Consider the following 25,736-nt stretch of genomic DNA (forward strand, 5'->3'; position numbering starts at 1 on the left):
TTAATATAGATCCAATGAATATGGAAATGCTAACAGATGGCAGTATAGCATCAATTCTATAGTCCCAAAGTCAATAATTGTGTCTTATCTTCATCCAAAAGTGAGACCTGCACACATGAATTCAAATAAAAATGACTGGATTTTCAAAGATGCTTAAACTAAGCTATCATTTTATATCTTATCTGTTCAAAAGGATTGGATTTTCAAAGATGCTCAACTGATTTTTTTTATCAAATGAGTACTAAACTATCATTTTATATCTTGTCATTTAGATATTAGTTATCATTTATTTGCAATATGTATTATTCCAAACTTGATTATTGTTATAAGTTCATAAGCTCACTATCTCTCTCTCTCTCTGTTTTTTTTTTAACCTCATAAGCTCATTTCTCTGCTAGGCCATAACACTGCAACTACCTTTTTATAGAACACCCTTAATTGAAAAGGAAAAAAAATCATGATTGTATAACATCACTAACCTATAGGAACCGGACTCATTTTGATTCATTCACACATCACGTCCAGGCAATAATATAAAATAATTTTAGTATTTAATTTCAAACCATTTAACCTTACTCCTTAAATAAGATTTATAAAAAAAGGACAAATAAGAAAAAAACCACAAACAAATCCTCTCTATTTTATATGCAAAAACAACAGAAATCATCCCCAAGATTGGCATTCAATACTGAGAATACATTTATTTCCAGGAATTTGCAAGAGGACACAAAAAAAAAAACATATCATTAAGTTCCTACATTTATTAAAATATTTTTTAAACATAAAAAAGAAAAACCCCCAAATCATGAAGAAAGAAAGGCCACAACTTTGTTAGTCAACACAGTAGGTTGATCACAACCAGGTTCATCCAAATGGAAGACATGATCCATACCATGAGACATAACCAACTCAACACCATCCACCCACTTCTCCTTCAACTTTTCATAATAAGCCATTGCTCTCACGCTCAGCAAGTCCTTCTCGGCCACACACACCATGATTTTCAAGAACGGCATCCGACCAAGATCCGGCGCTGTCTTGGCCAACGGATTGATCATGGGATCATCCACTCCGGCACTCGCCGGACACACCAGCATCCATAGCTCATCCAACCTCTTCTTCAGTGCATCTCCCACCTCCTCTCCCTCCATCTTTGACCCCCAAAAATATGGGGCATCATCACCATTCCTTTTTATTTTTCACACCTTACCAAAAATAATAATAATAGTAATAAATAAATAAATAACTAAAAATGGGTTAGGTAAATATCATATTACATCTAACACTAAAGAATCATAGTAATTTCAGCTAAAAATTTTGCAATCTAACGTCTAAGTGAAATTACCTTCTGAGCCTTTGGCTCCAGCACGCATGGCCATATGGTGTGCTATGTTAGCGCCGGCACTATCTCCGGCCAAGAACTGCCTACTCGAATCACCAAAATTCACCAACCATGGTTCCGGCACAGCTGTGCCACTGTCCAACTGATGCACCACCCACTTCAATGCTTTCCAACAGTCATCATACGCGGCCGGGGAAAAGAAAAGGAAGAAGACGGATCTGCAAGAGAGCTTTTTTATTAGGGCTTCATTTATTTGCTTGGTCTGAAAATTTTTTGAGTTTGGATTGGAGAAAAATTACCTGCGCCTCCTTCGCACTCCACTCCACCCTCATCCTCATCCTCCTCTCCTCCGCTGGCCTCTCTTGGATCCGCCTCCTATGCTTTATCCTCTGCTCGATCGCTATCACCTAGGAAATCCGCTATAAGACCGACGCTGAGCGGCTTCTCGAACGGGATCACAAGGATGGGATGCTGCTCGCCCGGTGTGTGGCCGAGTTGAAGAAGAAGGCTGAGCGGCTTCTCGCAAGGGATCGGCAGGATGGCTCGGGCAGAGAGGCATTGTTAGATCTAGGGTTAGAAGAAGAGGGCAACAATTATTTAGATCTAGATAAACCAATCACAGTAAACTAAATGTCACACAAAGAAAAACTTAGATCTAAATCAACCAATCAAAGTAGGCCAAATGTCCACTCAGGAAAAAAACTTAGATGAATAGTGAATTTGGGGATATGATTAATATGAAGTATATATGATAATAATATATACATACTATTAAAGTAAATGTATAATCTACTCCGAGAACGTTTTAAGGCATAATTTTAATTTTTTTTAATAACATTTAAGTTTTTATTTTTATCACTTATAATATTAGTAATTGAAAAACAATAATTACATCTAATTATTTATGTAATAAATGTCCATAATACCTTTGAAATCCAAAGTATAAAATAGTTTTTATAGTAGGAGTTAGTTTAATTATATTGTTTTATATATGATATTGTTTTAAAACTTCTCAAAAAATTTTAAAAACTCTGATGCGAAATCGAAGAAAATGCCTAATAATAATAATAATAATAATAATAATAATAATAATAATAATAATAATAATGCTCATACAACCCATTAGTGATATCATCAACTTAATTGCTTTTTATGATATAAGTAATTAGACACCTAATTTGAGTGTAAATTAAATTCACATTTAATTAATAAATCTCTGGATTCACAAATGCTACCAACCACTAATGAAACAATTGACTCTTATCAAGCCCAGTTGCAATCAAAGTAATATAATTACCAAGTTTTCTGAGAGTTAAAATTTTTTATATAATTATAGAACAAAATTTTCATAATAAAAAATACACTTAAGAAAGCATCACTATGGGTTTCTAATGTGAGGAAATTATTGATGTGGGATTTGAATATAAGGGCTATATGTCATTGCACATAACCATATTATTCCATCTGGTTCTATTTAAATTACATGCCCATGCACCTTAATCAATTGACTCCTATTAAAAAAAAGTTAGTTGAAATTAGTTATTTTCTGTAATTTATAAAAAATTGTATCAATTTTTCAAAATTACCCCGTTTAAAACAGCATCAAAATTTCATTAATTTTTTATAATTTAATTATATATTTTATTCTCTTAATGTTGTGTTTTAATTTTCTAAAAAATATTAAAATACATAGAAGTATATTAAAGATATAGGATAAAGTTAGAAAAAAAACTATTTAATGTTTCATGAATTTTATAAATAAAAATATATAAATAACCAAATAAAATTTTAAAATAGAGCAAGTATAAAAAGTAACTACAGGAGTACTATCTATGGTAGGTTTTAAATGTGGGAGGACCATATAATAGTTGCCAATAATTTATATTGCGATAAGCATATTCAATACTAATAATGATCTAAAAAATATTCTTCATAAATAAATTTAATAAAAAGTAAATTTTTTTAGAAACAAATAAACCCACACAAACAAGATTAATAGAAAATTTTATTTCTTGTCCACAAAATGAAAAGTCTAGAGATTTTTTTTTTCTTTTTACAACATGGAACTTTTAGAAAAGCGACAAACACGAGCCTAGGGGACGTGCATGTGCTATCACCGTAGGATATGAGGTTCGATCCCGGGTCCTCTTCGAAACAAACGCTCTATACAAAAAACTCAATATTAACTGTGTAATACCGCAGACGCATGATTAGCATTGGAAAAATATATTCGAGGGTATTACTACAGATTCTGATAGAAATTTTCTACGAGAATGTCTGGTTGAGAAACCCCAAGTGGAAAGAACAAGGACCGAAATGTAAAAGTTTATAAAAGATTTTGGGTTAAAGAGTAATAGAAAAAAAGATTGATATAAAATATTTCTGAAAACCAAGGACTGAAAGGTAAGTGGAAGGGATCATTTGGAAATGTTGTGTTATAATCCAAGGACCATTGGATAATTTGAAAGGATTTTTTGAGAATACTATTTTATAATTCAGGGACCATTTGTGAGTTTTTTAGGGACTGTTTTGTAAGAAATTAAGTTTTGAGGAACCAAATGTAAATTTCGGCTGAATCATAAGATTGGAGAAAAATCTAGAATTGTTCATCTTCTTCTCCTCCATCCTTCCCATGCTACAGTAACCCGAGGGTTTTTTTAAAAAATGGGTTGAGTTACTGTAGCACCGAGATTAGGGTTTGGTTTGGTTAATTAAATTGATTATGATGATTAAGGTGTTAATGATGATTGTTGGATTGAAATGGGTTGAGTTAGTCCAATTGAATTGGTTGGATCAAACCAAATTGAATTGATTGAGTTGAATTGATTTGGTTGAGTTGGGCTTGATCAAATCAGGTTGAGATGGTTTGGGTTTGGTTCAGTTGATTTGGGTTAAGGGTTTTGGACTGAACCAAGTTGGTTCAATGGATTTTGAATAAGAATTGGGTTGGTTCAAGCTGGTTCAGTGACATTGAGTTTGGTTCAGTGCAATTGAGCTTGGTTCAATGGAATTGAGATTGGTTCAGATTGGTTTAGCTGTGTTTAGTCTAAATTGAGTTGGTTTAAGTGCAATTGAAGCCAGTTGGATTATGCAAGGTCGGATTTTAACCGATTGGAGTGAGTGGGCCCAATAGAGAGTCTATTATTGTTTCTTGTATTTTCTTTTGAGTTTAAAAGTAGTATTTATTTTTATATTATTATTCTTGTTAGGTGTTGTTCAGTCTTGGAATGGAGTTCCAGGTCTAGCAAGGAACCCAAGGACACCAGGTGAGTTGGTAGTGGCTATTATTTTAAATAATTGATTAATTATTATTATTTTGAAATAATTGTTTAATGGCTAGTATTTTGGAAATAATTGTTTAAGTATTTCATTTTAATGTTTAATTTGCATATAATATTGAAATATACGTATATTTACTTGCCGTTGATGTTTATCACAATCGTATTGATACATCAGTTTTGTATAATTATACGTATTTGTGAATAGTGGAAATACATGTATATGTGATTTAATTATTCGGTTCATGTATTTATTTTTGGATGGTTATATATGCTTTGATTTGGAATGATTTGTGAAATCATGATGCGTGTATTAAAAATGTTTTACTGACAATATTTGTGGGGATCGGTTTTCATTCCGGCATAGGAATGGTATTTTTGTATTTGGACTTTCTTGGTATTATCGTATGTATCGAACTGTGAATGTCCTGGATAAGGACCATGTGATATGATTTATACAGTTTGTATTATTTCTGCATCTACATGTTGGTTTGGATGGTGACGGCGGGCTAAGGCCCGACTACTGCGATGAGTGGGTCCCCACGGGCCAGCCTTTAGAGGTGGCGTGGTGGACCTTAGTGTTGATTGGTCCAGATCAGGTGGGAGCGTAGAGCCCTGATTGGATGATACATCGGGATCCCGGGGTCACCACACGGGGACCGAGTGGGCCAACGTCGAGTGCGAAGACCTTGACGGCTCCCAACCTAGTCGCGACGGCGGCTAAGTCGGGGAGAGTTTTCAGGCTATGGATTTGAGAATGGTTTTATATTATCAGTTATTTTGACATTGATTTATGATGAATTTATGTTTCACAAGTTCTTTAAAAAATGTATTTTGCTAGAATTACGGTATTTTTGGAAAAGTTGGAAAAATTATTTGAGAAATTGGTATTTATATACTTTATATACTACTGTATTTTTAGTATTTGAAATTATTAAAGCCACTACTGACCAATCGAATGTCTCTGTAGTCAGTAGGGAGCGAGGGACCCTAGATCGCTCGATCAAGTATAGAGCTAGTCGGGGGTTGAGTCAGGGAGCTGCAGATGGGTCCCCTTTTCTTTATTTCTTGTCATTAGTGTCGTGATCTTGTAGCGGTTGTACCCGCAAATTTGAGTAATTATATTTGTTGTATTTATTTATTTGAACCTGTAGTCGGTGTAAAAAATTGTAAATTGTGATTTGTAGGTCTGATTTTGTTTAAAACAGGGTGTCAGCTTCCAGTTAAAAGGGAATTTTAACTGATGGGTGTCACATTTACCTCGGTAGAAGGGGTGGGTGTGACAAACTGACTCAAAGACCGTTGGTATACATGAAATTATCTTGGTTTCGATGAATGATTTTGTCCACTCTATTAAAAAGTAGATAAACAACCAAATATCACCACAAAGGTAGAGGACTCCACAGCTGTGAACCCACTAGATTAATATTGCATTAGTTTTCGTAGGTAAAAATCTTTTTGCCAAGTACTAAGCCTTGTCAAAGTCTCTTCTCACATGGATTTTTCACATGGTAGACATCGTGCAAATAGGCTATGGTCGGTTCTAATTTATTATATTATCTATACAAATGGTTGGTACTTGGTACTTGGTACTTGGTACTCTTGTCGACGTCAAATTGGTTACCCTTCGAAGTGATCAGCTTTTAAGGATTTTGACTGAGTGGAATAAAGTGATGTTTGCTTTGTAATGCGGATTGTAACGAGACACAATACTCTGAGATGGCAAAAAGTTTGCAAGTATATATACACACAATAAAGGAAATTTAAAAATAAAATAATGATGCTGATAATAATAATTATTTTTGAAATGATGACCAATAAATTTTTTTTAACTTTAATAAAAATAAAATCTTTTTAATAAATACAAATTTAAAATTTTATATGATATGTGGAACAAAATAAAAACTTGTATAGATATAAAAACATAACATACAAACATATGAAGCACTAGAAGTAGCATAGTAATTTTATCGCATCATATTTATCATAGCTTATGGTCTCATCATATTTACCAAAGTTTGAAAAGGTGGATAAACCACTTCAATTAAAACAAAAACAACATACAAATCCCAACCACAAGAAGTGGAACAAAACAGCTACAAAACCAACATGAAAAAACACAAAACGAGGCAAAACAACTGCCTCAACCCTCCCCTAGGAACTCAGCCGACTAGTCAGTGTGCGAAGAGAGCCCTGCATCCGGAATGGATGCTACAACCTACTCTTCCCCCGTCTAGCTCAGAAACTCTAGACTACGCCTGATGGTAGTAGAATGCTCCTCCATCTTTGCTCTCGATCTGTCATTAACTGTAGAAAACCAGGATAATAATATTCGATCAATCTTCACAATTAGTGCATGAACAGACACCATAATATCATTAAACATGCAGTCATTCCTAGCAAGTCAAAGATTCCACACAATCGCTTTCACCACTAAGACCCCTAACTCTCTACAGGCCTGTCTGACAGATAATCTCCAAGCCCCCCAAACCAGATGAAGGCAATCTGGCAGATCCGGGAGACCGAGCATACGATTGAAGTATCTCCACACTGCTTAGCTGGGCAGCCTGCAAGAAGAGATGATCCACCGTCTCGGTCAGTTGCATTGCACAAGACACGGTCGTCGAGTCGGTGGCAGGTTACATCTTCTGATTTCTAAGTTCTCCAAGGTTAGAATCCTGTTTTTCCAAGCTAGCCAATTAAAATGTTTATTTTCTTCGGGCAAGTACTTTTCCAGAAAAATTTCGCTAAAGGGCACCGCAGTCCACCATCATTCAGGAATGTGTAGAATGATTTCACTGTGAACACCCCATTCCTAGTAAGACGCCACCTTTTAGAGTCTTCGATCACCCCCTCCTGCACTTGCCTCTGTTCCAAAAAAGTCTTCACTTCCGTCTCCTCCATGAATGGGGATCGTGACAAAAGAAAAAACAGGTCACTAACAGTGTCATTCGGTTCCAAAGATCTACCAAATTCCTCTTTCCAAATACACGTCGGTGCTCTGCCACTTAACCAGCTATCTTTCCAAAATAACGTCTCCTTCCCAGAGTTAATGCCATGCACAATGCAACTTCGAAAAGCCGGAAGACAATTTAACACCACTTTCCAGAAAAAGGAAATTCTCCCCGATTACCTAGGTAACATATTCCAACGGTCCATACCATAGTTGAACTTAATTACCTCGGCACCACATTATGAGCGGTCCGACATAAATCTCCACCACCATTTCCCCACTAATGCCTGATTGAAATTATGTAGGTCCAAAATGCCCCAACCCACTTGGTCGCGGTCACGATAAATATTATGCCAATTTATGAGTCTGCAGCGTGGATGAATCAAATCCGTCCGAGACCATAAAAAGTCACGTATAATCCGGTTAATTTTCTTGATGACCCAACAAGGTAGACGAAACAGGGACATCCAGTACGTAGGTATCACAGTAAGCACTGCGTTAATCAACGTGAGTCTACCCCCCAGAGAAACATGTCTGACTTTCCATGAAGCCAGCCTCTTTCTAATCTTAGAGATGAGGCCCTCCCAATTTTGCTTCCTTGGTCTTCTTCCAGAAATAGGGATACCAAGATACGTAACTAGAAGCAAACTCCTTTCACAATTAAGTGTATCCGCCGCCTCTACCTCCGGGAGTTTCCCCAGATCCGAAGAATAAAGGCATGTTTTAGAGAAATTGGTAGCTAAACCAGTCATCCCCTCAAACATATATAAGATTAACTTAACAATTCGAAGATCTTCTAGTCCACCAGTTTCCCCGTAGTTTATGTTCTCATCATATTTATCACATCTGACAATGAGCTAAATAGTAATTTTTTTCTTTTATATTTTATTATTAATTATATATATAATGTACCAATTATAGTCCCCTCACATTTAACGGACAACAAGACGGATAATTTAGTTGAGTTGATGTTTTTTTTTTCTTACTTTTTTTATTAGCTATATATAAAATATATCACATATTATCTCCTCACATTTACGGCATCTCACAATGAGAGATTTAATTAGTAGGTGTCATTTTTTATTTTTTATTTTATTGACTATAATATAATGTACAATATTTTTAAAGCATTAATTCTACTTAAAGAAGAATATTAATTCTTTGTATCTACGCCATTATTTATGCTTATTCATTATCTAATTTAGCTGGGGATAAATATTAATAATTTGTGTATAAATGCAACTCAAGGATTTCATAGTTGTTTATGCATATTTCTAGGTTGAATTAATGTGATTGTTATAGACTCAAGAGCTAGAACCAATAACCTATATATAAATGTATTTATATAACATCAATCTGAAAAAAGTGTGTAATTATAACTAACAAAATATTTTGAATCTAAAAAATTCGCATAAAATTATTTTGGTTACCATATATGTCTGATCAAGCAACCGCCCTTTTCAATGAAGACTCATAATATATAAGTAGAGATTTTAGCAAGGTTACGCTCCATTAAGTTGAGAAAGTATCCAAGACATAACCAACTAGCCCTTTGACAACTAAGCCTCGTACTCCAATGAATTAAGCATCAGAAGATGTTTCTTTGCTATTGATAAATCACAGTTTCACCAGTTATAGTAGTTTACAAATCCTTCTATATATATAATTTCATGTAATTATGGATAAGTGAAACCATTGTTTCTCTTACAGGGAACCCATGCCTACCCCATGAACAGTACATAAACAGTACTTGATTCAAATGTACACTACATGAACATTATTGAAACAATAATGCCGGGAAAGGATTCAAGATCTCCTTACACTTTTATATCATATCTTTGGTCTATCCAATGGTTGACAATAATAACTACCTTTAAACAAAGAAAATAATTAAATTCGTTCTAAAAAAAACTAAACTTTTATTTTTGAGAAGTGTTGACATCACTATCAACAGTAGCACTTAATTAGGTAACAATCACCTTCATTAAAAATTTATTTGCATTAGGATCTTTGCCATCCATAGCAAATAAACTATTAAGAGATAAACACAAACAGAAATGTAGGAACATTGCCCTAATAACATAAGTAAATAAAAAAACAATAAAAAAAAAAACTTTTAGTTGAATAAACATAGTTTTTCATATCGATGGATCTCATACAAAATACATTTATATATAGGAGATTGGTTGTAGCTCTGGACTTTATGGCAATCACATTAATGTGCCCTAGAACTATATATGCATATACAACTATGAAGACATTTATGCACAAATTATCCACATTTATCACCAACAAAACTAGAAAATAAATAAGCAGCAATAATGGCATAGACACAAATAAATAATATTCTCGCGGATAAGTGTGATAGACATATACAATTTTGGATTAAAAAAAAATTCAGTATAGTAAAAATATTGTACATAGTTAATAAAATAAAAATAAAAAAACCACATCCACTCATCAAAATTATTCGTCTTATTGTCAAATATAATAAATTTGACGGACCACATCCACTCATCAAAATTATGTCTTATAGTCAGATATAGTAAATGTGAGGACCACATCTACTCATCAAATCTATCTCTTTCATTATCAAATGCAATAAATGTGACAGGACCATAAATGGTATATTTTTTACATAAACAATAAAATAGTTAAAAAAAAATAAGCACACATTAAAAATGCCAGTCTCATTGTTGGAGTTTCCATGCAAGAACAAGATGCGGGTAAGAGTGGGTAATGTTTGCCTTTAGGAAGGATATTTTGGGGGTAATTAAGAAGGTGGGTGCTAATTGGTATACCAGCGATGTGAATTTAATCATTTCATGTGATAAACTTTGAAGCATTTTAACCCTTAGTAAAATTCACATCCGATACTCTCAGCATTAATATATAATTAAACACTACCTGCCACCAATTAAGAAAAGTAAAATATAAGTTCGTCAATTTTTTTTTTTTTAAGCCAAAAAAATTTCTCATCTTGAGTGTCTATCTATAAATAGAGGCCAAAGGGAAAGGCAATGCACTCCAGTCTACTATTACACAATGGCTATGTAATGCACACAAGTGGAGGGAAGAGCGGACCCCAAAAGACCGGCCTAATAGGAAAAATTGCCCCCCACTTATATGCACACAAGGACTCCATCTCATAGCCGATATGGGACTAAAGGTGTTAGTTCATTTACAATCATTACATTACCCCAGGAAGACATCGACGCCCTCATGATCGGATTAATCCGGGCGCGACCAACGATGACTTCACTCGGGCACTTCACTCGGACCCAGTATAGCCTAGCCAACATGGTTAGAACCCTCCCTGGTCAGAACCCTTTGTGGCCAGCGCACCCGACCAAACCTGACGAGTCGTGCCCCACATCGACTCTCAACGAAAGCACAAATGTAATGCACACAAGTGGAGGGGAGAGCGGACCCCAAAAGACCGGCCTAGTAAGGAAAGTTGCCCCCACTTATATGCACACAAGGACTCTATCTTATAGCCGATGTGGGACTAAAGGGCTTAGTTCATTTGCAATCATTACAGGCTATCCCAAGAGCATTTGCTTCCCTCTCCCTCGCCCTCACCCTGCTCCTTGTGGTGGCTCCTCTTTGCTCTATGGCCGACGATATACTTTACCCTGGTGAAGCACTCGGGCCAGGGCGATCCCTGACCAATGGGAACTACACTTTAGCTATGCAGACAGACTTCGACTTGGTGTTGTATAACATTTGCAACCCCATCCGGGTCCTCCGACACTAGTGGCGTGGCACTAAACTGCTACCTCACTTTCGCGAGTAGCTGGAAATTTGGTCATTTACAATTCCGGCTGACAGCGCCTGTGGTCTAACGATGAAAGCGGGGATAAGGCAACCATGTTCTCGTCCCTTCATGATGATGGTAGCTGTCGTGCGTGTGCAGTGCGGATGATGGCACTGCACGAACTAACTTGCCACCCTTTTCGTTTTCCGATACGCTAAGCAAACTACAAATGAAGCCGTGGGTCGTGAGGGGTTGATATGGTCATCAATAAGTGATGCTGAAGCTTAATTAATGAACAATATATATATATATATATATATATATAATAAGCGCATCCCATCGTAGTTCATGCATGCGCAAGTCAATAATGTGTAATAATTAGCCGTGCTCTGCTTCATATATAGATATATATATAGCCGGCTACTTCAGTTTCTACTTTTGCCATTAGCATGAAGCCTCTCTTTTCGCTTTGAACTTCGTAACCCACGTCTACATGTTTTTGAAAATTGTTTACATATTCTTTCAAAACCATAAAATTCTTTAAATACCACCATAAAAATACCATTTTCTTATAGAGCAATGCTATTCGTCCCGATGAATGTTCTCGAATTCATCTCCCGAGCGACGTGGCGACCCACGTGACTACATGAATTCCTTTTCTCTCTTTTTACGTCGACTAACTCTCTCATTTTAATGTATTAAAAAATAAAAAGAAGAGAAACATCCGGTCAAAGTGACCGGGCCCTACCTCATCTCATCCCCCTTCTCCATCTCCCGGCCATCTCCCATCTTTTACGTGAGTGCATATTCAATTCCAGTTCATCCATAGCGAAAAACAACCATACACATGGTAAAGAGAGGTAATTTAGCACAAAAAGGAAGATATATTTCTGATAACATTGATTTCTCAATGATACAAAGCTCATCCATTGGTATTAGAAATGAAGAACAAAGGCACAACATTTTCTTCATAATATTCATCTGACAAGGTTTACAGGGTAACAAAACTGTACAATAGGGAGAGCAAAATGACAATGTGGGATGACAGTGAGCCATCTCCTCTATTTTATCAAAGTTTGCTAAAAACCTTATCCTCAGAACCTTTAAGGACTCTTGTTGGAGAGAACATTGGGCTGATGGGAGTTGCTTCTGCAACATCATCTCGATGCAGGAACAAGCATTTGTTTCAAGTTGTAGAACCTAAAGAAGGGAAGAACATGGACATTCAAACTATAACACATTGACTTATGCTCTTCATAGTTCACTTGGAGGAGCAGAACATCCGGATTCAACTCTGCAAACCGGCAAATCCATGAAACAAGAAGTATATATCATTCCAAACATAATTCACAAAAACAAAAAGATAATAAATTCAAATGTAATGGAACTACCTTGGGATGGAGAGCTTTGCGACCTCCACAACCGGGGAGTAGAAATCAACAATGACAAGCTTGTTATCGGCGTTCAACAAAAGAATCAACAAGGTCTTGTCTTGATTGGACCTCCTTCATGTTAGGTTGCAGTCCCTTTTCCCACCATTTCACAGACTTTCAAATCGCGAAGGCTCATCTGCAAAATCAACATTTTTCATCAAATCGAGGTAAAAACAAAAAAACAAAAATCCAAAATTCTTATCAATCCGATCAAAGCAACAGCGATGAACTTCACAATAAAAGGAAATCCACGAAAAAAAGGGGATTTGGAAACCTCTACATACCTTCGGATGGAGACCATCGATGGCGTTCCTCTCCACAGTGCGCCTTCGACTCCAATCTCCTAAAAACCAAACCACCATTACCGATGGAGGAGGAAAAAGAGCGAAGAAAAACCTCAAAGATACAAAACTCGGGAGACAAACCACGAGAAAGATGGGAGATGGTCGGGAGATGGGTCGGGAGATGGGAGATGGAGAAGGGGATGAGATGAGGTAGGGCTCAGTCACTGACCCGGATGTTTCTCTCTTCTTTTTATTTTTTAAATTTTTTTACATTAAAATGAGAGAGTTAAGCTGACGAGGAAAGAGAGAAAAAGGAATTCATGTAGTCACGTGGGTCGCCACGTCGTTCGGGAGATGAATTCGGAAATATCCATCGGGACAAATAGTATTGCTCTTTCTTATATACCCCCATAAAATTAATTTTTTTCCTTATATATTCATGCCGTTAGTTACCATTAGCCACCGTTAGGGTTAATGGAATTAATCATAGTTCCCACTTAACTCAACTTAACAAAATTACCCAATTACCCTTAACATCATCCAACCTAAGCTATATGAGAAAATTCTCAAACTTCTCAACCACTCAGCCGCCATCTTTTGAAGTTCCCTTTTCACAAATCACTTCAAGCCACGCCATCTCACTCGCTGACTCTTTCAAGTCAGTGTTAGATACGTCTACGCCGTCGCCGGAGGTTTCAACCTAACCTTACTAAACCAACTCAACGCCGGCTACACTCGGCGTCGTGACAACTGCGCATGTCTCGTTACCTTCACCGTCGAAGGTCTCAGTGTGATCAACGTCGTCGCCGGAGCTTACTCAGAGAATCTCCCAATCGTGTTCATCGTCGGCAGGCCAAACAACAATTATTAGACTTCTTTCTTATGAATTTTATATGTGATTATATTTTGAGTAGGTGTATGAAATTATTTGTTATATATTGTTATATGTCTTAATTTTACCTATTTTTAGGTTGTGTTTGTAAAGAGCATGTAATAATGTAAATTTTTTTAGAGATGTTTGTAAAAACCTTAAAAATATGAATTTACTAAAAAATTCATGATTTTTAATAATTTTAAAAAATAATGAAAGGGTACATAAAAAAATTACATTGGTTATCTATAATTTAAATAATTTAAAGTCTACAAAATATAATAAAAAAATTTGATGGGTATATTAACAAACCCATAATGGTCATTTGTTGAAAGAAATGAGTAATGTCTATAAAATAAGGAAAAAAAAAATTAGAGCGGTATATAAACAAATCCATTTTGGTAATTTAACCTTATTCCATCCGTTGATTTAACATCAACTTAACCATAGGGGCATATAAACAAATATAATTGATTTGTAGAGGTATACAAGCAAATATCATTTGTATGAGGGTATTTAAGTAAATTCATGGTTTTTAAAGGTATGCGAGTTCAAAACTTTTTTTCCTTTTTTTTGGTTTACAGACCCAACGACAACAACATTAACAACATCAATAATAATAATAATAATAATAATAATAATAATAATAATAATAAATAATCGTTTTGAACTTTTTAGTTATTATATTAAAAACTTATTTAATGTGATTGATGAGAATACCTTGGCCAATTGCAACACACCCATTCACCTCTTAACCATCCGCTCCAAACTTTCATTAGTGCATGGTTCTTAAAAGCAACAAATAAGAATACATTTGCGATTGAGTTTTTTTAAAATATATATTTTTTTAATAAAAGTGGATAAACCACTTATTTATTGTAAAATTTTTAAAATAATTCTAACAAAGTAGATGAAGTTGAGACAACTAAAAATTCAAAAATAATTTTCCAAAAAAATTGAGACAACTAAAAATGTTCAAAATAAGTTCCAAAAAAAAAATAAGTTTTGAGTGTGATAAATAAATGCCCATCTAGTTCTCTAACTTTTGATTAAGGTCTTCACCAAATCACTTATTCGCAACCATTAAAATCTATTTTAGTTTTGTTAAGATAATGATGTTTATTTTAGTTTGGTTAGGATATCTTTGATTTAAATATTTAAGTTAGTTGTGTGTTGATTAAAAACTCAAATTAGTAGAGATTATCTTTTCTAGAATTTTTGCCTTTATAAAAGGCTTCAATGATTATGAATAAAAGTGTGCAGTTTTCTTCATCTCTTATTTTAAGTTATCGAGTGGTATCAAGAGCGAGGTTTTTCAACAAAGGGAGAGTTTTTGTAGTGAAGAAATTCACAATGTCTGCAGACAACTTTGTGCAACCATCTATTCCACGTTTTGATGGTCACTACGATCATTGGAGCATGTTGATGAAAAATTTCTTAAAATTCAAGGAGTATTGGAATATTGTTGAATTCGGAGTGGCAAAACCGGATGATGGAGTAGTACCTACAGAAGCACAGAGGAAGGAACTTGAGGCATCAAAGTTGAAAGACTTGAAGGCGAAGAATTATTTATTCGAGGCCATTGATCGATCTATTTTTGGAGCGATTCTTTGCAAAGAAACCTCCAAGGATATATGGGATTCGATGAAGAAAAAATATCAAGGCTCATCAAGGGTGAAGCGTGCACAACTTCAAGCCTTGAGAAGGGATTTTGAAAAATCTACGAGATGAAGGATGGAGAATCTGTTAACAATTATTTTGCAAGAACCATGGGATTGGCTAATAATATGCAGTTTCATGGGGAAAAGATGGATGATGTCACTATTGTTGAAAAAGATATTGCGATCTTTGACGGCAAAAATTTGACTACATAGTTTGCTCAATTGAAGAATCAAAGGACGTAGATGCACTCTCAATTGATGAACTTCAAAAGCTCTTTTATTAGTTCATGAGCGGAAGATCAGCAGTAATTTTATTCTTTGAGGGAGCAAGCTTTGAAGGCCTCTACGACCAACAACTTCTCAATATTACGAGGGTAGAGGTCGCGGTGGAAGTAGAGGGAAGAGAAAGAGCGAGATAGAGGCTACTGAGTGGCAGCAGAAATATTGATGATGGTTATCTACAAAGTAAAGGAAGAGGAGGCGAGGTCAACAATTTGATAAATCTAAAATTGAGTGTTTTTAGATGTCATCGATTTGAGTCATTACCGATTCGAATGTTATACCAAGCTACCTAATGACAAAGACAAAGGAGAAAAAGTCAAATTTTGCGAGAAAATAAAAAAGCGGAGACTTTGCTAATGACAATTCAAGATAGTCGGGGAATCTCACAAGTCGGATATTTGGTTTTGTGGACACTTTGGTTGTAGCAACCATATGTGTGGAAGTAAGTCCTTCTTTTCTTACTTAAATGAAGATTTTTCACTCTACTTGTTAGCTTTGGAGATTGCTCTACGGTGAATGTGATGGGAAAGGGTGATATTAATATAAAAAAACCAAGAATGGTTTTTATAGAAAAAATTTCTAATGTTTTTTTATGTTCACGACTTGAAAAAGTAACTTACTAGAGTCTTTGGTCGGGTTGCAAGAAAGGGATATACAATTACTATTCAAAAAGGTACTTGTGAAATATATGATCCTTGTAGAGGTGCAATTGCAATTGTGCCAATGAGTTCAAATAGGTTGTTTCCTATAAAGATTGAATGTGCTCAACCTTGTTTGATGGCTAAAACAAAAGACCCTTCATGGCTATGGCATTATCGGTATGGTCACTTGAGCTTTGGTGGATTGAAGACACTCCAAGAAAAGGATATGGTGATAGGGCTTCCTAAAATCACTATTCCCTCCCAAGTTTGTGAAGAGTGTGTTGTTGGCAAACAACATCGTACTCCTTTCTCTCAAGGAAAGTCTTGGAGAGCAAAAGATGTTTTAGAACTTGTTCACTCTGATATTTGTGGACCAATAAATCCTACTTCTAATGGAGGTAAAAGATATTTTATTACTTTCACTGATGATTATTCTCGGAAAACTTGGGTTTATTTTTTACAGGAGAAATCAGAAGCTTTTAGTGCATTTAAAAGCTTCAAGGTATATGTTGAAAGTGAAATCGGGAAGCCTATTAAAACAATTCAGCTGATCGTGGAGGAAGTCTTGCTCGAAAGACTTTGAAAGTTTTTGTAATTATCATGGCATCCGAAGAGAGCTCACAACTTCCTATTCCCCACAACAGAATGGTGTATCAGAAAGAAAAAATCGAACCATCCTCGATATGAGTGCGAACCTTGTTAACAAAGGCGAATTCGAAGAATTTTTGGCGGAAGCGATGAATTGGAGCATTCATATCTTAAATAGAAGTCCTACTTTTTGCTGTTCAAAACAAAAACACCGGAGGAAGCATGGAGTGGAAGAAGACCAACAATAGATCACTTGAATTTTTGGTTGCATTGCATATGCACATATTCGAGATGAGAAAAAGAAAGAAGCTTGATGATAAAAGGGGCAAAAGTGTGTTTTTCTTGGGATTAGTGAAATATCCAAAGCTTTTTAAATTGTATGATCCATTAACAAAAGAAAAAATTGTGGTGAGTAGGGGATGTTATTTTTGATGAGGAGAGCACTTGGAATTGGAGTGAGCAGCAGCCTACTTCAATTATAATTAGTGATGAAGCTGAAGAAGAAGGAGAGCAAGTCCAACATCAAGAAATTTCAACTAATGAAGCCTCGATTACTAATAAACTTTCACAAAGCATGAGCAGAAACATCAACTAAATCCCCATTACTCGTGTCCGAAAAAAAGGTCGGCTTGGATGGCAGATTATGAAAGTAGCAGATTTCAACCAATCGAAGACCTTGCTACTCACTTTGCTTTATTTTCAGATTGTGATCCTTTATCTTTTGAAAAAGCTATCCAACATTCAAAGTGGAAAAAAGCTATGGATAATGAAATTGCATCCATTGAAAAAAATAAAACATGGAAATTGACTGAACTTCCCAAAGGGCAAAAAACAATTGTTTTAAAGTGGGCATACAAAACAAAATTAAACAAGAAAGGAGAGATGTCAGATTTGATTAGATTTACATATACTAATTATGCAGGAGATTTAGATGATCGGAAAAGCGCATCTGGTCATGTATTTATCATGAGTTTTGGAGCTATCTCATGGTTATCAAAGAAGCAACGTATTGGTATTCCTTCAACTACTGAGGTTGAATTTGTAGCAGCAACAACACGTGCCTCTCAAGTAGGGTGGTTGAGAAATATTATTGAAGAACTTCAATTCAAAAATGAAAGCATTCATGCAAGGAAGATAACTTTAAACTTATGAGATAAACATAAGTTTAAGGGAGGGTGTTAAGATAATGATGTTTATTTTAGTTTGGTTAGGATATCTTTGATTTAAATATTTAAGTTAGTTGTGTGTTGATTAAAACTCAAATTAGTAGAGATTATCTTTCTAGAATTTTGACTTTATAAAGGATTCAATGATTATGAATAAAGTGTGCAGTTTTCTTCATCTCTTCTTTTAAGTTATCAAGTTTCACCTTTAATCTTAAACTCTAAGCCGTTATTTTTGTGCTCATCATTTTTGTCGATAAAGAAATTTACTAATTTCATAGTTTTTTGTTTATGTTTCATGATATTAAACTAAACTATGTCTCCAAATGTAAAGTTACATTTTCAATGTCTAATGATGGCAATTGATAACTTGTTAAGCCCTAACATGTTTTACTTAACATTAAATGTATGCTTTACACTTTATTGCAGGCGCAATATACATAAAAAAAATATTATTTTACAATTAATTAAAAGAATATAGTACAAGTTTTAATTATCTTACCAATACTAGATACTGCTAATGCTCATATTTATATTGATGTTCACAACAAATTGGAATGTCCACCAATTATGTATATACATATATATGTATAATAGTCACCTACCATCAAACATTACAAGAGTTGGTTAGAGCATCACATTAAACATATAGAGGTCATAATTGAACCAGCTATAATACGGACTAGTTACGGGTTGTCATACAGCCTGCCGGTTGCCAGGCATCACATTAAACATGTTTTACTTAACATTATATGTAGTCCTAACATGTTATATTTGACATTAAATGTATGTTTTACACTTTATTGCAGCCACAAAATATATACAAATATTTCTTTGTAATTAATTAAAAGAATGTAGTACAAGTTTTAATTATCTTACCAATACTAAATGATGTTAAAGTTCATATTAATATTGATGTTCACAATAAATTGGAATGCCCAACAATTATGTACATACATATTTGGGTTAATTTTTTTGATAAATCACTCAACTTTGTTGAAATATCGGGTTCTTCAGTGCATTTTTGGTTTATGTTTCAAAGTGCTCGGCTTCACAGTCACTAATCGCTCCGAAAACCCAATCAGCTCGGTGGATCCACGTTTGTCGCTAGGCATGGCAGACGGCATCCACCGAGTGACTCTGCGTCGAAATTGCTAGATGACTTTTGCCGGTAGACTGTTTAAAACATAACCAAAATTCGATGAGTAAAGAACCGATATTTCGACAAAGGATTTTCGGTGATTTATCAAAAAAATTAACCTACATATTTGTCTACTAGTCTAGAGCATCACATTTAACATATAGAGGTCATATTTAGACCAACTATAGTATGGACCAGTTACGGATTGCCATACGACCTATTGGTTGGTGGGCATATGTCTACCCGTGCCCCCCTCCCACAACTCCTCTCATAACACAACAAACAATTGATTAAACAACAACGAGAAAATCAAAATTGAAACTCAAAAAACACAACATAAATAAGTCCGCCCGTGACACGAATCAACGAGAAGTCACTCTGCGAGTGCAAACACATATAATAATAATAATAATAATAATAATAATAATATTTTAAATAATGTTGAAATAAAATATTTTAATAAATTAAATTTTTATATATTATGTGGAGAAACAACATAAAGAAGGTCAATATATAGAAACATAAAAACTATATAATTATTATAAGAATTTATCAATTATATCATCAATTATATATATATATATATATATATATTTTAATCCAACCGCTCAATAATTAAATAAAGTCTAATACTAATGCAATTGAAAATATTATGGTAGCATTTATTGTTATAATAGAGAGTTATAGTATTATTAATTTTCATGTGAAAGGTTAAAAGTTCAATTTTCTTCATATGACAAACATCTTGGATACTAAAATAAAAGAGAATTTAGGGATATGAATGCGAGATAATTATACACTTGTCAAATGATGTTTTTTTTTCCTTGTTATCTTTTAAAAATTTTATTTGATCTTTTTTACTTGTTTATTTACAAAGTTGTGAAATATTAAATATTGCTTTTTTAAATTTATCCTTTATATTTAATGTATTTTTATAAATTTTAATAAATTATATTGAACTGCATATTTTATAAATCATATTTTAAATAAAAATTATTTTGAAAAATTAATATAAATTTTATAAATTTTAGAAAACCAACTCATTTTATTAAATTTTTGTAATCCATATCATTTATTAGTATATATACATATATATATATATATATATATATATATATATATATGTGAATTGTCATTCCTCACACGTACGACGTACGCAATGCTTGTGTTGTGACTGTTGTCTGATCATCTCCATTGAGTTAATAATTTAATATATATTTGGGAAAATTATTTTTTAGTCCCTGAAAGTTTTAAAATATCCCAAAGCAGTACTCCGATATTTGAATTTACTGGATGGCATCCCTCCTTTTTGATGAGTTCTTTTCAATCCCGGCAGTTTACTTTTCAATTAACTGCACTTTTACCCTGCTAATTTATTCTATTTTTACTGACATGTACTTTCGATTAAAAATATATAGTTTCATTTAACCTAGCGATGTTTTTGTTTAACCACATAGTTTTCACTTAACATATAAATGACATTTTACGTTTAAAATTTGACTTTTTCACTTAAAAATTATGGGGTTTTGCTTAAAATTTGGTGTTTTTAAACATAGCATAAGTTTTTTCATATAACATGACATTTCGTTTAAAATTTGACTTTTTCCGCTTTAAAAATTATGGGTTCACTTTAAAATTTCATTTGTTTCGCTTAAAAACGCGAAAGCACGTCGCTAACATCCCATTATCTTTATGTCAACATCAATCACCTTTTATGTCGATGCAGTCTCGAAAAATAACCCGTCGAGAAAAAGAGGACCTTTTGGAATCTTCGAAAAGTCATGGGGTTTTTCGTGAATCACCGAACTTTTGAGGGGACTTTTTCATTTCCATGATATATTTTTTGTTGGAGTCTCAGGATTATATAACTTTTTAAAAATCACCTAATAAAAATTTTTCACAAATTTAATATACATATATTCTCTTGGGAATTTTTAATATTTTTTTATAATTATAAAATAAAAATTTTTACTAACTTAATAATGAAAAATTGGCTAAACACATCTTATATCCCAAATCTATAAAGATCGCATATTTATAGAGACAGAACTTATATTTTTATAAATAAATAAAATAAAATACAAAAATAGGGCTATGCTTGAGAACCAGTGGCAAAAAGATCCATTGACAAAACTATTATATAATTTGTTTCATAAAAGATAGGATATCAATTTTATATTTGTGGATATTTTTGACTTTCATTAAATGGAGACTTTTATTGATTATTTATAACAAAATTAAAAAATATTTTAATATGTATATGTATTTATATTGTTTTCAAAAATTGCCAATCATCTCTCTAATTTCTCCGGAATAGAAATGGTGGTTTTTTCCCCAAATTGAGAATTAGCGACTTACTTTATTGAAAATTCAATACTAGTAATTAATGTTTTAAAAATATGATTCATTATATACATGTAATAAAAAGTAGAGGAGAGAAAAAACCACAGCCACTCATCAAAAGTCTGCATCCCTTTCTGAGATCTGTTTGAATGTGACAGGACGATATATTGTACAGTGATATTAGTATTTCTCTTCACATGGGAAGATCTCTTTAGCAAGGACGACATAGTGTGGATAATAAGCTTATAAGTTATAAGCCATTGCCTTTCTCTTTTACTTTTTTCCTTTTTCCTTTTTTTTTTTCAAAAAAGGACGGGACATCATATAAATAACAAAGCGGGTGCATGGTCACGTGATATCAACTTTTAAGCATTTAAATAAACCGAGTGTCAATAATCACATCCGATCACCCGGGCTGGGTGTTCCGTGTTCATAATTAAAACCAGGTGCATGCGTGCATGGCACCGAAGAAAAAGAAAAATAATTCCTGAGTGTCTATCTATAAATAGAGGCCAAAGGGCAAAAGGCAACTTAAAGCGAAGTGTACTCAAGAAGAAAAAAACTATACTATGGCTATTGCAAGAGCATTTGCTTCCCATTCCCTTTGCCCTGGCCCTGCTCCTTGTTGTGACTCCTCTTTTGCACAGCTAAAAATCATACTTTTACTCTAGTGAAACCTTGAAGACCGGTAAATCTCATCTGGGGAAAGTACGAGTTCAAAAATGCAGGAAGACTGCAACGCGGTCCTGTATGACAGTAACGAACCAATATGGGCTTCCCAAACTTGGGGTAGGGGTTGCAGCTGCTACATCACACTCCAGCCTGATGGGAACCTGGTCATTTTATGACGACGGCAACGCCCCGTGTGGGCGAGCAACACCAACTTTGGAGGAAAAGAGCACTACGTACTCATCTTGCAAAAGATCGCAATCTTGTGATCTATGGCCCCAGCACGCTGGGCAACCAACACCAACATCGGCGTTTCAGGTGGCATGTTCATCGAAAGTAAGGCCACCATTTTTGGTGCTTTGCCTGCCAATAAAACTACTGAAGAGGCTAAGACATCTGGTACTATAGCCATGGTTGTCGACAATATTTAAGTCATGTGATGGTGTGTGTGATCAAATAAGTGCACATGTGAGGCGCTTTTAATATGTAATGCATGTTTAATTATGTATCCGGTGTACGTGTTTAATTTCTAGTGTTGCTGCAGGTGATCATATGTATTATGGTCCTGATGCCGAACTCTATATATGCAGTCGATCGCAATGTTATGCATATCATGCCAGTAACAAACTTACAACTTCTCGACTTACTACATGTTCGTTGTTGATATGCACGTCTACCTGTTTCTTGCTTGGACTCAATGATGGCTAATAAATACCTTATAGTAATACCTTATAGTAATAGAATTTTATATACTGAGGTATTTTAAAATACATATATATATATACTTAGGTGAAGAAAATAATTTTCTGAACTAGTTTTTAATTAAAATTTTTATGTAACCATTTTTAAGCGAAATTAAAAATATGTGTGTTTTATTTTTATTTTTTATTTTTCATAAATACGTGTAAGTTAATACACGTGGTGATAATAATCTCTCTCATCAACTATTTGATATATAAAAATAAAGATGATTATGAATGATTTAAAGTATGTACTGTGATACGTTTGCATGCATTAGATTAATTATGCATGGCTGTTGTGGGTATTAGTTGAAATAAAGGATAGAACACTTCATCCCCAAGCTCTCTATGTTTTTTTAAGTAATAAAAAGTTTAATAAGACTGAATTATTCCGAAGGCAAAAAGTCATTGTCAAGTGTCAACACATTAAAAAAAAAGTGAAGAGAAAAAGTTTGGAAGACGTCAGAAGATATATATATATATATATATATATATTCAATTTTTCCTAAAAGTAAAATAATGATACCAACAACAACAAAATTTTTTTTAAATGATTGTAGATAAATAAAATATTATAATATAGAAAATACTATTTTTGATACTTTTGTGAAAATTTATTTATTTTTAATATTTACAAATTGATTGACATTTTACATAGTATATATTTTTTTTTTTGACAAAAATCTATTATTTGACTAGTCTTTATTTTTTAAAATTAATACACATAATCTAAAAATTATAGTTTTTTAAAAAACATATTTATTAAATTTTATATTTTAGTCTTTTGATATTTAATAAATCTGTTACATAGTAAAAATATATTGTTCAGTAATTTAATTTTTATATAAATTAGTATTTATATTATTAATATATGTATATACACTACAAAAAAATTCTGAAAATCTATTAGTGGTTTGGCTCTTTTTACCTTTTTACTTGTCTTTTTAAAACAATTTTTCAGCCACTTCTAAAATGAACCTCCTAATAAAATTTCTTGCGCCGATATAAAGTATTAACTCCACATGTTTATCATGCAAAAATATACCTTTTCACAAACTTGCTAACAAACTTGCAAGTACTGTTTACCCGTATTTGTTAAAAACTGTTCATCCGTGATTCCTATACTATTCTCATACTGTACATACACTGTACATTCGGGTTCCAGTATTGTTTAGTACTGATTATATTCATAAAAAAGGGCGCTTGTCGTATATTATTCAAACTTTGTAACAAACTAAAAAACCTCTTACAAGTTCATGATAAACCTATTAAAAATGTCTTTTTCTAAAAAGGATGAGGAATCACCAAGCAATATGTTTTTAAATCATCAAATAAAATGCTATAAATAAGAGATATATAAATAATATAAAAATCAATATATAAATATACTATAAAAACTTATGAAATTATTTATAAACAAATAAAAATAAAAATTGAGGGTGGATGTGAAAAGTATTTAAGGAGCTGTTAAGTACTACTGAGTCATCTTTTATTCTCTCATAAACCAAAAAGTAGAGGACTCAGTATATCCAGAAATTAAATGTTTAGAGCTTGTAGTTTGTTAATATTTCATTAATCAAAAACATATCAAATGCTTGAAAAATTTATTATTGATAGGCGTTTTGGAAAGCAGTGATAAACATACATGATTATTAAGAAAAACTCATTATAATAATGTACATGATGATATTGTTCATTACAGATGTTTAATAATATAGATATATATATATAATAAAATAGATAAAGCTACCGATTTATATAAAAGAAAAGAGCAGAGGGAATACAACAGGCGAAGACCGAACATAGTAAATAACATACTGAAATCTTCACCAGAGACGAGGAAAACAGTGAGAAAAAACAAGATAGGAAGAAAAAAAAAAATGAAATGAGTTGGAACGACGAAGACAACCATCTAGAAACACATGCTTGCTCAGCTATAAAAATAGGAGGACTACTCATGAAAGGAATTTAATTCATCTCCTTGCAAATTAATGGCATTTTGACTGTACGTGACGCTGTGAGGGTAACGTACAATTTTTCATGGAGAATCCCCCTCCCGAGGACCAGGCCTGGCCAAAGCCTGCTCGTCAGACGGGGAAAAGTTACATATCGTGCCAATAAGTGCTTTTCCATGCGTATGTTTTCCATAATAATAATGTATATATATATATACTTATGGTTGGTACTATTATCAACTAATTACTCTTCATGTGATCGGCTACTAAGCATCATTCCAATTGAGATGTAATAATAAAAGTGATTCTGATGATGTAAAACCTTGATAGAAGACACAATAATCGAGGATGGTAAAAAGTTTGCAATATTTCAGCATTTATATACACAAAATAAAAGATTCAAAAATTAAAATCCATGATGCTTGATAACCACGATAATTTTTGAGCGGCTGATTGGACCAGTAAAGTACGCACAATAAAAATTGGTGGAGCAATTAAACATGTGTGGATATATATAAAATTATTTAACTATAAAATCATAATGAAAATAAAATAAAATGTGTTCTTTTTGCTTATGATTGCGGCCCTTTGCATCTTTTGATTTCTTTAAATAAAATGAGCAATACAGTAACTGA

The 25,736-nt window shown here is 33.5% G+C and overlaps 1 protein-coding gene across 1 annotated transcript; it reads right to left on the reverse strand.

Annotated features, from left to right (window-relative positions):
• Window positions 1–663: 663 nt before the first annotated feature.
• LOC120282966 (probable carboxylesterase 2) lies at window positions 664–1,901 on the reverse strand. Its single transcript, XM_039289795.1, has 3 exons — window positions 1,750–1,901; window positions 1,346–1,560; window positions 664–1,192 (listed from the first exon to the last, which is right to left on the reverse strand). Exons 1-3 carry the CDS (start codon window positions 1,899–1,901, stop codon window positions 804–806), a joined length of 756 nt encoding a protein of 251 aa, XP_039145729.1. The 3' UTR covers window positions 664–803.
• Window positions 1,902–25,736: the final 23,835 nt, after the last annotated feature.

Source organism: Dioscorea cayenensis, chromosome 18 (assembly GCF_009730915.1).
Source record: "Dioscorea cayenensis subsp. rotundata cultivar TDr96_F1 chromosome 18, TDr96_F1_v2_PseudoChromosome.rev07_lg8_w22 25.fasta, whole genome shotgun sequence".
In the NCBI taxonomy this organism is placed as follows: Eukaryota; Viridiplantae; Streptophyta; class Magnoliopsida; order Dioscoreales; family Dioscoreaceae; genus Dioscorea; species Dioscorea cayenensis.